The sequence below is a fragment of the Sorex araneus genome, chromosome 3 (assembly GCF_027595985.1).
Source record: "Sorex araneus isolate mSorAra2 chromosome 3, mSorAra2.pri, whole genome shotgun sequence".
NCBI classification, from domain to species: Eukaryota; Metazoa; Chordata; class Mammalia; order Eulipotyphla; family Soricidae; genus Sorex; species Sorex araneus.
The window spans coordinates 10,359,966-10,375,880 of NC_073304.1; the positions used below are offsets into that span (position 1 = coordinate 10,359,966).

Consider the following 15,915-nt stretch of genomic DNA (forward strand, 5'->3'; position numbering starts at 1 on the left):
GCTAAACATCAGCAGACCAGGAGGGCGGCCGGGACCGTGTTTCTGTCACGTCACTTTGACTGACAGACCCCGGAGAGGTGACCTCTCCCGGCCCCCCCCCCACATTCCACACATCGCTCGGCCTCGGGGGCTGTCCTGTGGAATCGGGCCACGGCACGCGCTTCAGCCTGTTCCGTCTCATCTCCCGAGCGCCACGTGCGATGGTGACAGTGCAGGTGTCTCGGACTCGAGGGGCCCGAATTCCCAGCTGGGGCCCAGGAGATAGGACAGTAGGGAGGGTGTTTGCCTTGCACGTAGCCAACCTGCGTTCAATCCCTCCCTGGCACCCCGTAGGGCCCCCTGAGCGCCCCCAGGTGTGACCCCCAAATACCAAGCTCCCCCACCCCCGTCCAAAAGAAGGTTCCCAGCTCAGTGACCGGCAGGTGTGTGGGGTGGGAGGTGCGAGGGTGACCCCTGGGTCCTGCTGGACCTGCATCTCTCACCAGGAAGAACCACTGGATCGGGGCCAAAGCCTTAGTCAAGCTCATCAAACCAAAGAAGGAAGGGCCGAGGGAGCGCGCCAAGCTGCCCTCCGACGGCAGCGCCCCCTCCCCGCTGGAGTCCCCCGACCTCACCTCCCCGTGTGGCCCGCAGTCGCCCAGGGCACAGCTGGAGGCCGCCGAGAGCCCCACCAGCCCGAGCTGCGCCGAAGAACGGAACCCCCAGAGCAGGGCAGTGTGGAAAGGTAGGCGTGCAGGGTCTCGGCTGCGTGTTCACAACCTGGTGGCAGCTGGGCTGCGGGACCCCCGAATCACAGGCCTTTGGGGAGGCACACCCCTCGCAGGGCCCAGAGACAAGCCCGCACGGTGCGTGTGGGGTTTCTGGGAGGCCAGACCCCCAGAGACCCCCTCACTGGCGCTCCTGGGGTCTCTGTCCGGCTCTGAGAGGGGACGCTTCCCCGCCAGCCTCACCTTGAGGCCTGCAGGCCCTTTCTCCCTGGGGCTGCCTGACCCAGGTTCGTTTCCCAGCATCCCATAGGGTCCCCCGAGCACCGCCAGGAGTAATTCCTGAGTGCATGAGCCAGGAGTCACCCCTGAGCATCGCCGGGTGGGACCCAAAAGACAAAAAAGAGAGAGAGAAAAAAAAAAAAACACAGGGCAAGGGCCGGAGTGATAGCGCGGCGGGTAGGGAGTTTGCTTTGCACACGGCCAACCCGAGTTCAATCCCTGGTGTCCCATGAGGTCCCCCCAAGCACCGCCAGGAGTGATTCCTGAGTCAGAGCCAGGAGTAACCCCTGAGCATCGCTGGGTGTGGCCCAAAGCAGAAAGAAGGAGCACAGGGGCAGAGAAACGCAGAGCCTAGCCAGCGAGAACACGGGCTTGAAGAACAAGCCTGCTTGGACTCTTCTTGGCATGCGCAGGAGGAGAACCGGCCCTAGGGGTAGAACCAGGGGGGCAGGTGCGTGGCCAGCCCCAGGTCACTCCTCCACTCCAGATCCAGCTCCATCAGGAGGGACTCCTGAGCACAGAGCCAGGAGTGGGCCAGAAACAGGCGCTAAAGGAAGATGAAGGGCCAGAGGCATGGCCCAGCAGGGAGGGCGCTCCCTGCCGCCTTGCTACTGCCCGGCCGAGTTCCATCCCTGGCACCCCCCTAGGGTCCCTGGTGGTCCCATTCCGGGTCCAGCCCTCCACGCTGCAAACAAGCAAATTGTGCACAGCTGTGGCCAGGAGTGGGGGGTGTGGCGGGGAGAGGAGAGGGGTGGGAATGGGAGGGAGGTGGGAAGACAGGGAGGGAGGGAGGGAGGGAGGGAAGGAAGAAGGCTCGAGAGGATGCCAGCAGCCCCTGAAAAACTTTTCCAGCCTGATTCGGCCGTGCGGGCGCTGACCACCAGGTGGCGCTGTGGAAGCGGCCACCGCCCCGAGGCCAGCTGCCCCTAGATGGGCAAAGGTGGTCCCCGCCCCTGCCTGCAGCCCCGCCCCAGCCCCGGTCGGGAATGAGGTTAGGCTGATACTCCAGCAAGCTGGAGCGGTCTCAGAAGGAGGGTCCTGCAGGGCAGAGAGGTGGCAGGCTACGGCGTTTGCTTGCCTTGCCCTGACCCTGCTCAGGCCCCGGCGTCGGCTGTGATAGTCCCCCGAGCACTGCCGGGAGTAAGCAGGCCCTGAGCTCCTCTGCAGGGGGGTCCCCTCCAACATCTCCCCCTGCCCCCCCCCAAAAAAATGAAGAAAGTTCTCTAGTGCAAAAAAAAAAAACAAAACGAGATTTTATTATTCTCGGCACTACCTGCCCTGTGACTGGGTCGTTTCTCAGGCAGGAAGGCCGTGAGTGGACAGGCCAGGCCTGAGTCTTCGGCACGGCCAGGCGTCATTCGGGGATTCCGAGTGCTCTGGGGCGGAGGAGGGGAATTATAAAGGGGAGGAGGGGGCTGGAGCGATAGCACAGCGGGTAGGGCGTTTGCCTTGCATACAGCCAACCCGGGTTCAAATCCCAGCATCCCATATGGTCCCCTGAGCACCGCCAGGAGTAATTCCTGAGTGAAGAGCCAGGAGTAACCCCTGTGCATCGCTGGGTGTGACCCAAAAAGCAAAAAGAAAGGGGGGGAGGAGGGTGAAGCCAGGTGCTCCCTGAACGTCCTGTTTGCGGCCGGGGCACGGAGAGCCAGCCTGGCGCTAGGATGCCCCTGGATGTACTGGGCCAGTCAGAGCCCAGGGGGTCCCCGGCCGGGCCGTGAGTCACCCGGCCCGTCTCCAGAGCAGGGATCTGAAAGTCTTAAGTCCGCTGAGCTCAGAGGGTCACTGAGAGTCGTTGATTGTTAACTGTTCATTCCATTCACGTGATGTTGTTTCTCTCTCCCCCCACCCCCCTTCCTCCTCTGGGTTCCCCGGGGGATAACAATGTAGCCTCTCTGCGCAAAAACAGCCCCTTTTTGAAGAGCAAAAGCAAAGACAAGGCGGCCACGCCCCCACCCCAGCCGGCTCTCTCTAAACGCCTGCGGTTCTGGTCCTCCTCTGACGTCCCCTGCTCCCCTCAGGAGCCTCTCCCTTTCTCAGAAATCGGAAGCTTCTGATTTCTGCCTTCGCTAAAAAAAAAAAAAACTCATCACATCTCCATCCTGACTCCACCTCCATTTCCGAAACTCATCCGTCAACCACAACTACATCTTTAAAAAAAAAAAATCAAAAATCAAAAACTAGACGCGTGCGGTACCTAAAGGCCGGCCGACCCCTAGCGGACCCTCCTCCCGACCCCAGAGCCCAGGCACCCCCAGGGCGCCGGCGTGGATTCTGAATTCCAGCAAGAAGACGGCCTCTCCCACCCTCTGCATTGTTCTTCCGGGGCAGTTTTAGGGGCCACCCCGGCTCCCCTGGGGCCGGGATGTCCCTACTGAGTAAGTCCGAGTGGCCACGGAGTCACCCCGCGGCCCGCGCCTGCAGGCTTGTGTGACGCCCTGCCCGCCCCCGCGCGTGTGTCCAGCGGAACTGACCAGCTGTCGCTATGCTGTCTAAAACACACCGCCCCCCATTGGCGTGAGGTCGGCCTGCAGGCCGCAGACTCGAGACCTCACGCCCTTCCCCGCTGCCTCGCCGGCCAGTGCTCCTGGTCGTTGGCTTTGGCTGACAAAGCCCTTCTCAGGAGTGTCCTGGGCCCCGGAAGGACCCGCTTCATGCGTGTCCAGTGATGGGCTGGGCGAGGCAGCTGTGTGACGGCCCCGAGACTCCTCCCCCCTGGGCCCCGCACCCAGCCCGGGGCAACCGCCCTTCGTAGAGGCCTTTAGCTACTGCCCCGTCGGTCCATCTCTGTCATTCTCCTTCCCCTGCATGATTGTCACCGAACCATCATGCCACCTGTCCGCTTTCCCCGGGAACAGAGCCGGCCTTCGCTAGAACCCCCCTTGCTGACGGTGACATGGCCGTCGGCGCCAGGAAGAGAACCCAGCGCTGCCCTCCGGAGCTGGCTCAGGAACCAGTGTTCCCGGCCGGTCACAGTGCCAGGGGGGGCCGGAGAGATAGTGCCAAGGTCAAGGCACTTGCCTGGCCTGTAGCTGCTGCCGTGACCCTGGCTCAGTTCCTGCACTGCCAGGCCGGAGTCCTGAACACCATCGAAAGTGACTCCTGGGCACAGAGCCAGGCGTGGCCCCTGGTATAGAGCCAGGCATGGCCCCTGGCACAGAGCCAGATGTGGATTCCAAACCAAAACGAAAAACCTGCCCAGGTGGCATCCCCGCCCGGGCACGCGGACCTGGTGCCACCCTCCGGCCAGCGCTGTGGGACTCGCTGCTTCTCTGCCTCCTCCCTGTGGCGTGGCCCCCGCATGCCTGCTTCTAGCTCGCGCCTCCTGCCAGACCCGGCTGCTCCCCAAGGCCGTCCCGCACGCCCCCGTGAGCAGCTGCAGGCGCCCCGCACTCCCCCAGGAGCCTCGGAGGGGCCCGAGGGGCGCCCTGATGCCACCAGGAGCACCCCCCCACCCCCGGCCATCGTGGCGGGGGCCGGCCCAGGCTTTTGTCTCATGCCCTGCGTAGCAGTGGGCGCCCCGGGAGGAAGCTTAGAGGCAGCAGAGCACGGGGCACTGTCCCTGCGGGCCTGTCCCCGCGGGCCGGGCCGAGCTCCTCAGAGCGACAGTCGCCAGGGTGCCAGTTCCTTCTCAGGAGCCGCAAGCAAAGCCGGTGGGGGGCCCGGGCAGGTCTGGGGGGGACCTTTGTCAGTGGGGCGTCCCCCCTTTGATGTCTGAGACTGGCTCGGGGGCACCCGAACCCTGACAACTCATCAGAGTGCCCCCGCCCCCCTCCCCAGCCATCACCAGTGTCACCCATACAGGGACCCACCCGCCTCTCCGGTGCCCCCCGGGTGGGGGGGCCGGGCCCGGCTTTGTCCCTGTGGTCTGTGCTGCCCTGCTTCCTGGCCTCTGTGTGGTCGCCCCGGTTTGGCCCGTGGCCCCTCGGCCCCCATTTCTCAGGCCCTTTCTCTGCCCCAGGCCCCGGGGACCCAAGGCCCAAGCGGGCTTCCCCGCACAGCGCCAGCCTGGACCGCGCCGAGGTCCCCGCCGAGCTGGCCACGCGGACCTGGCCCGTGGGCCCCGGCTCCCGGAGCTGTCCCGCCTCCACCACCACCTCGCCCCCCTCCGGCTGCGCCCCCGGCTCCCGGCAGCCGGGCCGCCCCCAAGGTGAGTCAGATCGCGGGGGTCTCCCGTCCTTCCCGGGGGGGGGGGGGGGCCGCGGCGGAACCAGGAGCAGATTCCAACACCAGACACCCAAGGCGCGACCCAGGTTCTGGTGGGCATCACCCACCGCAAAGCGCTGGGGGTAGGTCGGGGGGAGAGCCGCACCCGGAAGGTTCCAGAAGGCTCGAGAACCTGGAGGGGTGAGACAGCTGGGCCAGGGGGTGGGCCAGGAACACACATCCCCCCCCCCCCCGCGCCGCACTGTCCTTGCAGGCACGTGGTGGCTGTGCCTCGGGTTAGAGTCAGTCACCCCGGGCGGGCGAAGCCGTGCAGGTCCCCCAAAGAGAGACGGGACAGGATGAGGCTGGTGTTTCTGTGCTTGGTTGTTTATTGGGGGGGAGGCCCGAGGTGCTCTGGGGCCACGGTGCAGTGACCAGGGATCCCCTCCCCCGCCCCGCCTCTGCCCTGCAAGTCTGCACTCCAGCCCCAGCCCCCAGCCCCTTGTTGTCGTCTGTGAAACGCGTGTGGCAGCCCGAGAGCTGGAAAACCACTGCCCGCGGCCCGGGCGAGACGCAACACAGACACACAGTGGGCACGTGCAGGGCCCCCAAACCGGGTGCCACACTGTCCCCCCAAGGGGTAAGGCCCTCAAGACTCAATTCCTTCAAAACGGAGGTTTCTGCCAAGAAAGAACGATGCTGGAAAACAACAACAAATAAAACCGGAGGAGTCAAGTCGAGGGGAGGCACCGGGGAATGTAAGATGTGCAGACAGGGCCGGAGCAATAGCACAGCGGGTAGGGCGTTTGCCTTGCACTCGGCCGAACAGGGTTCGATCCCCAGCATCCCATGTGGTCCCCCGAGCACTGCCAGGAGTAATTCCTGAGTGCAGAGCCAGGAGTCACCCCTGAGCATCGCCGGGTGGGACCCAAAAGGAAAAACAGATGTGCAGACAGAGGGAGGGAGGGAACTCGGGACCAGCCCAGGTGCGCTGCCCACAAGCCGAGGAGTGGGCCAGAGGAGCAGCCGCGAGCTGGGAATGGCCGCACCTGGGCAGTCAGAAGCGGCAGAGAGTGTATCTGCCGCCCGAGCCCACCTGCTGCTTGTGTTCATGTGGCCGAGCACATGTGGTGCCCGAGCACACGTGTCGCCTGCATCTCCCCTATTGAGATGTGCACTTTCATGCTCTCCTCTCTAATGCTGGGGTGCATGTAAGGGTCTCTCTGCCCTTGGAGAATCCCAGTTCTCTTTTTTTTTTTTTTTTGGGTCACACCCGGCGATGCTCAGGGGTTACTCCTGGCTCATGCGCTCAGGAATGACTCCTGGCGGTGCTCAGGGGACCATATGGGATGCTGGGAATCGAACCCGGGTTGGCCGCATACAAGGCAAACACCCTCCCCGCTGTGCTATTGCTCCAGCCCCCTCCACCCCCCGCCCTGTTCCCTCTTGAGCACGTGACTCTCTCTCCCCCTCCACACCTTCAAAAACCCCGAGTCCCCGGGAGAAGATGCACTGAGTGGACCTGTGTCTTGCCACGGTGCTCACGCTGGACGGCCAGGGATTGTGCCCTGTTCCTGGGGGTGGGAGTGGGCGCCCCACACACACACCCACCCCTGTGTCTGGGTGCTGAAGCGTCTGACCTGGGCGCTCAGGCTCCGCCCGGTGCCCACGGGGGTGATGGAGTGTGTAGTCCGTTCCAGAGAGACGGGCGCTGGAAGCACCGCCCTCCGGCCCTTCCGCGCCCCGAGGAAGGTTCTGGGACCCCCGACTCCCCAGCCCCGTCCTCCCCACAGGCTCTAACTCAGACGACAGCCTGTGCGAGCCGTCGTTGGAGCTGGAGTTTGTCAACCACAGGCACTTGGGTGAGTGGCAGGGCCGGACCCGCCGGGGCCTGGGGTGGGGACTCGGGCTTGTCCCCGGCTGCGTCCGGCCACGGAACTGGGGAATGGTCCGTGGAGACGGGGCGTTGCGGGATGCTCCTTCCGTGCGTGTGTGCATGCATGTGCGTCCCCGGGACCTGGGCGTGTGACTCGTGTGACTGGCGACGGGGCGGTCACCAGCTCCAGAGCTCCCCTTGCTCTCAAGGGCCCACTGGGTTTGCGAGGAGGCCCCTCCCTGGCCTCCTTGGTGGTACCCAGTGGAGACATGTTTCCCGTCACATTTTCAGCTCCTGAATCCCTGCAGAAGGGAAGAGAGGGTCCCGCCAGCTCTCCCGGGACTCTCAAGCTGCTGTGACAAGCACCCACCCCGGAGGGGTGCGAGGACCCCATCTGCGGGTGGGGGCCGGGGGTGCGGGCTGGGCTCTGCCAGGGTCTCCCGCATTCCGTTTGCATGCAGGAGCCCACTCACTGCCCGCTGGCCTCTGTGATGCCAGGCGCCCACTCTCGGTGCAGGCAGAAACATGGGGGGCTTGCCCGGGGCTCGGGGGGCAGGAGGCCTTTACTGCAGGGGCTGTGTCACTGCAGAGCCAGATGTCCGAGTCCTTGATGGTCCCGGGGGGCTTTTCTCATTTTCTGAGTCCCCCAGGGGCAGGTGGGGCGAAAGCAAAGAGGTTGGCTTCAAGGGGCTTGAAGAAACACGTTGATTGGCTTTGGGGTCACACCCGGCTGTGCTCAGGGCTTACTCCTGGCTCTGCGCTCAGGAATCACTCCTGGCGGTGCTTGAGGGGGACCATGTGGGGTGTCGGGGATTAAACCCGGGTCAGCGTGTGCAAGGCAAGTGCCCTACCCACTGGACTGTCACTTTTGCCCCATAAACTGGTGCTTTTTTTTGCTTTTTTTTTGCTTTTTTTTTCTTTGCTTTTTGGTTCATACTCGGCAATGCTCAGGGGTTACTCCTGGCGGTGCTCGGGGGGCCATATGAGATGCTGGGTCAGCTGGGTGCAAGGCAAAAAACCCTACCCACTTTTTTATTGCTCCAGTCCCATCAACAGGTGCTTTTAAAAAATATGTCACTGTCACTGTCATCCCATTGTTCATTGATTTGTTCGAGCAGGCACCAGTAACGTCTCCATTGGGTGTGTTGTTACTGTTTTGGGCATATCAGATACGCAATGGGGAGCTTGCCAGGCTCTGCCGTGCAGGAGAGATATTCTTGGTAGCTTGCCGGGCTCTCCGAGAGGTCAGCTGCATGCAAGGCAAACGCCCAACCTGCTGTACTATTTCTCCAGTTCCGTAAACAGGTGCTTATAAAAAATATGTATATATATATATACATATATATATATATACACACACACACACACATATACATTTTTTTTTAAATTATAGTGTAGGCAACGTGGTTAAATAGAGTTTATGTTTCCGGTATTACGTATGAAGTCACTGTGCCCCAGCAGCCCCTAAAGTGCCCAGACCCTCCACCACTGTCCCTGGGAATGAACAGGTGCTGGCGTGGGGGTCCCACGGTTCTGGTGCCCGACGCCCTGTAGTGAACCCTCTGCCCTGCACCAGGAGAGATGCTGTTCAAACTGTCCCTCTCAGGGAGGGGCCTTGTTCACTCTTTTTGGGGGTTCACCCTGAATCCTCCTTGTTGACAGGGGCTCTGGGTACTCTGCGTTCACTCGGGGACTCTCGGGACTCCCTGGAGACCCACAAGCTGGGAGCGGAGTCTCCTGGGGAGGGGGGCAATGACAGTACCCCGCCCCACCCCAGTTCCCTGGACATTGGCGCACAGCACCAGCCGTGTGCAGAGGGGGCGGGTCCTGGTCCCCCCTGGCCACCCCCTCACATGCCCTTTTCCCCCCTGGGCAGCAGATGGGCGGGAAGGACGAGGCTTCCTTGGGGGCGCCAGTCAGCTTGAGGGGAAGACGGGCAGCTGGCAGGACACCAGGAAAAGCCAGTGACTGGGTCTGGGGGGCAGTGCAGCACCCCAGTGTCCGCTGCCGCCCCCCACCCCGGGGGGCCCTGGTGGGGCCCAGCAGGGGTCTCCCTCTCCGTTCCAGAAAGCTGAGCGCCGTCTCCCCGAAAGGCGTCTGTGTCTTCCCCTGCCACGGACCCCCAGGACCTGGGGGACAGGGCGGACAGACGATTTCAGGGCCGCTTCTTGTTTCTAAAAGAGGGTGGGTGGCCGAGAGGTTTGGGGGTCTCTGCTGCAGCAGTGATGGAGGGCTGCCCCCTCCCACCTGTCCCGGGCTCCCCACCAGGAGGCCCCCAGTGTGCGGGGTCCGTGGGAGAGCCTGACCGCCCCCGCCCCAGGGCTCGTGGCACGGCCCTGCCTGCCCCAGACCCAGCAGCTGGGAGAGCAGCGGGAACCCCTCGGCGGTGGCTTCCCTCCACACCCGAGACCCCTCCTCACCCCTCGAGCCGAGAGACGTGGTCCAGGCGCTCTGGCCCGGCTACAGCAGCTGCAGCCTCGGGTCACTCCGGGTGCTGCTGGCTTCGGACCCAAACTGCACAGTTAAGAAACGGCTGGATGGGGCTAGAGCGATAGCACAGCGGGTAGGGCGTTTGCCTTGCACGCAGCCGACCAGGGTTCGATCCCCGGCATCCCATATGGTCCCCCAAGCACCGCCAGGAGTAATTCCTGAGTGCAAAGCCAGGAGTAACCCCTGAGCATCGCTGGGTGTGACCCAAATAGCAAAAAAAAAAAAAAAAAAGAAACAGCTGGAGGGACTGGTGCAATAGCACAGTGGGGAGGGCATTTGCCTTGCACCCGGCGATCCCCAGCATAGGGTCCCCTGAGCACCGCCAGGAGTAATTCCTGAGTGCAGAGCCAGGAGGTAACCCCTGTGCATTGCCGAGTGTGACAAGAAAAGAAAGAAAAGGAAAGGAAGGAAGGAAGGAAGGAAGGAAGGAAGGAAGGAAGGAAGGAAGGAAGGAAGGAAGGAAGAGAAAGGGTGGGCTAGAGTGATAAGTCACCCGTGGGCTCGGGTTCTGTGGGAAGTGGGTATGGACGGCGGCAGGGGAGCCCTGGGCACGCTCTGGAGCGTCAGTGCCCGACTGTGCCGTGACGCAGAGGGTCGCATTTCCCCAGCATTTCACCTGCCCCCTGCCGCCTCCGAGACCCCAAACTCTTGGGGTTTTCTCCCTCACTGCCTCCTGCCAGCCCCGGGAGGCACCCCACCCCCGCCGGGGCCACATTTTTTTTTTTTTTATTTTGCTTTTTGGGCCACACCCAGCGATGCTCAGGGGTTATACTCCTGGCTCTGCACTCAGGAATCACTCCTGGCGGTACTCGGGGGACCCTGTGGGATGCTGGGAATCAAACCCGGGTCGGCTGCGTGCAAGGCAAACGCCCTACCCGCTGTGCTATTGCTTGGGCTGGCCCCTGTTTCTGTTTCCCTACCCCAGTTATGGTACTCCCACTCTCTTTGTTTATTCGGGGGTCTGCTGTGCTCAGGAGTCACTCCTGGCGGTGCTCTGGGATATGGGAGGGTGGGACCCAGCCAGGCACGCGCGAGGCCAGCACCGTCCTGGCCCCGTGGGCCGCATGCTTGCTCTGCCCGGAAGGCTGGGCTGCGCACTCGTCCTCTGCGTGTCTGGCGCTCTGGCCGCTGCAGGCCCAGTGGGCACCTAAACGCTGCCCCTCTGCGCCCCTCCCCCCACCAGGTTCCGCTGAGCCGCCCCACGGCAGGTCCAGGTCCGAGAGCTTCAGCAGCGAAGACCTGATCCCCAGCAGGGACACCAGCACCCCGGCCAGGCTCGCCCGAGGCCGCCCCCAGCCGCCCCAGACCTGGAACGGGCCCCCCGCCCCTGACGGCCTGCAGAAGAGGGGCCCAGCTCGGGCCTCGCCCAGCAGCGAGATGGTCACCCTGGAGGAGTTCCTGGAGGAGAGCAACCGAGCGGCCCCCACCCTGGTGAGCGGGGGAGGGGCCGGGGCTGTGGCCCCCGCCCTGGTGGGGGGGCCGAGGGAGGGGGTGGCCAGCGGGGCCCTTGCAGGTACCAGGGTGGGGGGGCACAGTCCTCGGTGGCGGCTGAGCTGAGGCTTAGCCTGCACGGCTTTGCGGAGCACTGGGGTGTGGGCACCCCCTTCCCGCCCCTGGCTGGGAGGGGACGGAGCCCTCTCTCTGGGCCGCGTGAGGCATTGGTCTCGTGTCCAGAGGGCTGCTGAGGGGTGGCCAGGGCCACTCTCGGGAAGTCTCTGCCCAGCCCGGGCTCTGCAGGGTGAAGACGGGCAGCAGCTGGCGCTGGCTTGGAATAAGGGACGGTCACCCGTTTCCTGCAGGGAGCCTTCCTCAAGCTGGGCGTGCAGAGAGGGGGAGAGGGGGAGAGAGGAGGGGTGGGGGAGTGAGAGAAGGGGGGAGGGAGGAGAGAAGCAGGTAGAGAGGGAGGGGAGGCAGGGGGAAAGAGGGAAGAGGGAGAGGAGAGGAGGGGACGGGGTGGGAGCAGCCTTCGTGGTTAACCTGCACACACTTGCTGCAGAACTTGACTTGCCAGGCTCCAAGTCTAGTGCTCGGACGGGAACCCAGGCGTTCTCGCCACCGTCTGGACCGGCTGCGGGGCCTGGACATGGCTCCCCCTTCCCGGGAGGGGCCTCTGGGAGCAGACGGGACGCGCTGGGCCCCCTCGAGCCCCCTCCCCTCAGCCACCCTCTCCCCTTGCAGGACACCCCCAACTGCCAGGAGGACCTGCTCAGCGACTACTTCCGGAAGGCTCACAACGGCCCGGCCCCGGGAGGCCAGCTGGGCCCTGCGGCCCGGAAGGAAGGGGCCAAGATGCCCACCAGCCTGGTGGCCCCCACCCCCAAGGTCCCCGCCGGCCCCTCGGAGGGGAGGCCGCAGAAGCCGGGGCAGTACGTGAAGCCAAACTTCCGGCCCCCGGAGGCCGAGGTGCCGCCCTCTGCCCCCTCCAGGCCGGCTCAGCACCCCCAGAGCTTGTCCCTGGGCCGGGCCCGGCCGACCCCCAGGCCCCAGGCCGCGGTGGCAGCCGGCCGGAGCGCGTCCCTGAGCCGGGCCTTCAGCCTGGCCTCGGCCGACCTCCTCCGGGCCCTGGGGCCCGAGGCCGGCAAGCAGGAGCCGCCCCAGAAGTTGGAGGGTCCCACAGCCCCTGCGGGGGGCAGGGACGCCGGAGCCCACAGCCTGGCCCGGGAGCGGACCCCCCTGCCCGGGAAGGCCGCGGGCGTGTGCCAGAGCCCCCGCAGCCGCCCGCTGGACACGCGGCGCTTCTCTCTGGCGCCCCCCAAGGAGGAGCGCCTGGCCCCCCTGCCACCTTCGGCCACGGCCCCCGCCCTCGCCACCTCGTACCAGCCCCTCTCGCCCACAGCCGCCCCGGTCACCAGGACTCGGCCCCCCACGACCCCGCACTCGGGGGACGTTGCTGCCGTGGCCCCGGTGCGGGCAGGGCCCAGCCCGGCAGAGGCGGACAGGGGCCCCAGCGAGGGGCCCCCCGCCAAGAGCCCAGGGCGGGCCGCGCCCCCCGAGGACCTGGGTCGTGGGGGCAGCTCCCGGAGCATCCCCGCGTCCCCGGAGCCGGGCGGGGACCCCCAGACTGTGTGGTATGAGTACGGCTGCGTGTGAGGGGCCCCGGGACCCCCGTCCTGCTGATGAGAACACTGTGCCAAGTGGGGGAACCCCGCCCGCCCGGCGGGGGGTGCAAGCTGCGGCGAGACCGCGGGGACGCCCGGGGACAGGTGTCACCCTGCCCTCCCGCGGGCGTGGGGCACTCTGGGTTCTGGACGCTCCGCTCCCGTCCCAGGGTCTCTGATCCCCCCCCCGCCACGCCCGATGGACCAGGAACCCCTCGGGGAGGGGGCGTGCGCCTGGGTCCCAGCACTTTCCTCTGTCCCTGCTCGCCCTAATTCTCTGCTATTTTAACACTGGATCCCCCCGGCTGGAGGGGGGTGCTGCCAAGGGGTGTCGCCCCCTTGTGGCGGGTGTCCGTCCTGTGCCGAGTGCCCGCAGCTGCCCGAGGGGGTGGGTGGAGGACCCCCAAATATTCCCATTGGCCGCCGCGTCGGACCTGCCCTGAGGCAGAAGATGTTTATTTCCCAAACGCCCCCTTGGGGCAGGACCCAAGTTCCCCTGGAGACCCGCAGGGAGGAGGCCTGCTGATGCCCCTCAGGGACCCCTCACCCCCAAACTGAGCCTGCTGGTGCCTGCAGGGCCCCCCCCAACCGAGCCTACTGATGGGGGGGCCGGGAACCAAGCCTGCTGTCGAGAGGGGGGGGTCTGCCGGTGCCCCCAGGGAGCCCCGCCCCCCAATACCGAGCCGACTGCGCAGGTGCGGGTCTGATTCCGGCACCTTCTGTCTCGGCTCCGTCAAGGTGCTCGGCCAGGACGTCTCAGCCTGGCCACGTGGCTCGCGAGATTTGCTCCCGCCTGTGCCCACCCCGGCCTGACCGGCAGGGAGGGGAGGCTGGGGGGGGGGGTCTGCATCAGGGCCGCGGGTCCCTGTGCTTCGGGTCGCGGTTCCTTCTGGAACGAGGATGGGGTCTGAATAAAGCAAGAAGGAACCAGCGCAAGTCCGGGTTTCTGTCCCCACCCGTCGGGCCGGCGCCCGGCAGTGCCGGGGTGCTCAGGGGGCGACCCCCAGGGTCAGCCGGACGCAGGCTTGGCGTCGGGTCCCCCGAGCACCCCAGGGAGCGGTGCCCTGCCCACACTCCGCCGGAACCCCCCAGAGACGGCCCCGCTCATCCTTTCCTGCTTGCCCGGACCCCTGGCCCCACTCTCTGAGCCAGCTCCAGTGTCACCAGCAGCTGGCCGCGAGGCAGGCCTGTCCCCCCGCCCCCCACCCCCCCTTCCCTGCTCTCCCCCACGTGGGTTCAGCTAGGAGGCCCTGCCTGGGTGACCCCAGGGCTTTCGCCCCAGGTGACCTTCCTCTCTGAAGGTTCCCCTCGCCAGCCACACCCTCCCTTGGTGGACTCTGTCCCTTCTGGGGTTACCTCAAGGCACGCCCCGCCCCTGTGCCCCAACAAGCACCTACATATCCATAAGCCTCAATCACCGTCTAATGGGGGCCCAAGCGTGCGACCCCAGCCCCCAGGTCAGCTGTCCCAAAGACACCCCCAGCTGCACACGCTGGTCCCCAGCCCCGCCAAGCCTGTCCTGGGCCTGATCTCTGACCCTTAGGGCCAGCTGCTGTAGGACCCCCAAGCCCCGCCTTTGACCACGCCCTGTCCCCTCCCCCCTACTTCAAGCAGGGCTGCGGACAGCTGGTCCTGGGCCAGCTGCTGGGACAACATGCGGATTCCGCCCGCGGGGGGGTCCTGGGGTCCCACTGAATGTTTTGGTTTGGGGGCCATGTCCAGCGGCGCTCGGGGGCTACTCCTGGCTCTGCGCTCAGGCATCACTCGGCCGGCCGGGGGTCAAACCCCCTAAAGCGGCATTCATCAAGTTCAGACACTCGAGACCAGCATTCCGCGACCAGGGGCCATAGGGTTCCCCTGGATATTCTCAGGGGCCACGGCGGAAATCACAAACGGGGGTTGGGGGCATAGCACAAGACAAGGGGCCAGCCAGGGGGCGGGATGGGGAGGAGGCACCCGCAGGGAATGGCAGTAGAGGGCCTCTGGAGAAACTGCTCTGGTCTACAGCTGCTTACACTGCGTGACATGCCAGATGGGGTCACTCAACCTAAACGTTTTCAAATAAACTGATGGATGATCAGGCAACATTTGATGTGGGTGCCTATTGTATATGTCTATATACCTGGAGTTGTGTGAAAGTGTGTGAGTGTGTGTGTGTGTGTGTGTGTGTGTTTAGGGGCACACCCAGCAATGCTCAGGAGTTGCTCCTGGCTCTCCCCAGGAATTACTCTTGGTGGAGCTCAGAGGGACCATATGGGGTGCCAGGACTGAGCCAAGGGCAGCTGCGTGAAGGAAACCCCCTACCAGCTTGTTGGTTTTTGGGTTTTGTTTGGGTTCGGGCCACAATCCTCAATGCTCAGGGGGTTATTCCTGGTTCTGCGCTCGGGACTCATCCCTGGTGGTGCTCAGGGGACCATATGGGATGCCGGGGATCAAACCCAGGTCGGATACGTGCAAGGCAAGCGCCCTTTGTGCTGTACTATCACTCTGACTCCTGCATGAAATTTTCTGAGGTGAAAGGGGTGGTGAGTGGAAAGTTTTAGAAGGCCCTGCTGTCCTGCGGCAGGCGAAGCCCCCAGCTGCAATCCCCAGCATCACTGCAGGATGTGATGTGGCCCACATGCTTCCTGCAGCCCCAAAGGCTAGACCAGAGGCACTTGGCCTACTGACCTTTTACAGGAATAAAAAAAAAAAAATGTCTGCTTTTTGGGTCACACCCGGCGATGCACAGGGGTTACTCCTGGCTCATGCACTCAGGAATCACTCCTGGGGATGCTTGGGGAACCATACGGGATGCTGGGAATAGAACCCGAGTCAGCTGCGTGCAAGGCAAATGCCCTACCTGTTGTGTTATCACTCCAGCCCCCAGAAATAAAAATTTTTTAAATGCCATGCCTCCTTGGAAATCTGCTTGTGTCTGTTTTTTAGTTTGTGTTTGGGCCACACCCTCCGGTGCTCAGGGCTTACTCCTGGCTCTGTGCTCAGGGCTTACTCCTGACTTTGTGCTGGTGGGGGGGTGGCATTGGTCATTTGCTCAAGCATAGTCCAGCGGGGAGGGCTTTTGTCCGGCACAGGGCTGACCTGGGTTTGATCCCCGGCTTCCCAGATGGTCCCCGAGAACCATCTGGAGTCATTTTTGAGTGCAGAGCCAAGAGTAGGCCCTGAACACTGTCAGGTGTGGCCCAGTGGCGCGGGGAGGGGGGTCACTAAGGGCCAAGGATGCTGTGCTGTGCTGGCCCTGTGATGCCGCCCTGGAAAAGCTCAGGGGACCGTGTGGTGCCAGGGATCCCACCAGGGTTGGCCGTATGCAAGGCAAATG

The 15,915-nt window shown here is 64.4% G+C and overlaps 1 protein-coding gene across 1 annotated transcript in view; it reads left to right on the forward strand.

Moving 5' to 3' along the window:
• CCDC88C (coiled-coil domain containing 88C) overlaps positions 1-14,510 on the forward strand; it is a 96,016-nt gene extending 81,506 nt beyond the window's left edge. Inside the window, exons 22-26 of the mRNA XM_055131924.1 lie at positions 486-724; positions 4,948-5,136; positions 6,926-6,994; positions 10,682-10,929; positions 11,677-14,510. Coding sequence (XP_054987899.1) covers positions 486-724; positions 4,948-5,136; positions 6,926-6,994; positions 10,682-10,929; positions 11,677-12,588 — 1,657 coding nt within the window. The 3' untranslated portion in view covers positions 12,589-14,510. The remainder of the gene's footprint in view (positions 1-485; positions 725-4,947; positions 5,137-6,925; positions 6,995-10,681; positions 10,930-11,676) is intronic.
• The last annotated feature ends 1,405 nt before the right edge of the window (positions 14,511-15,915 follow it).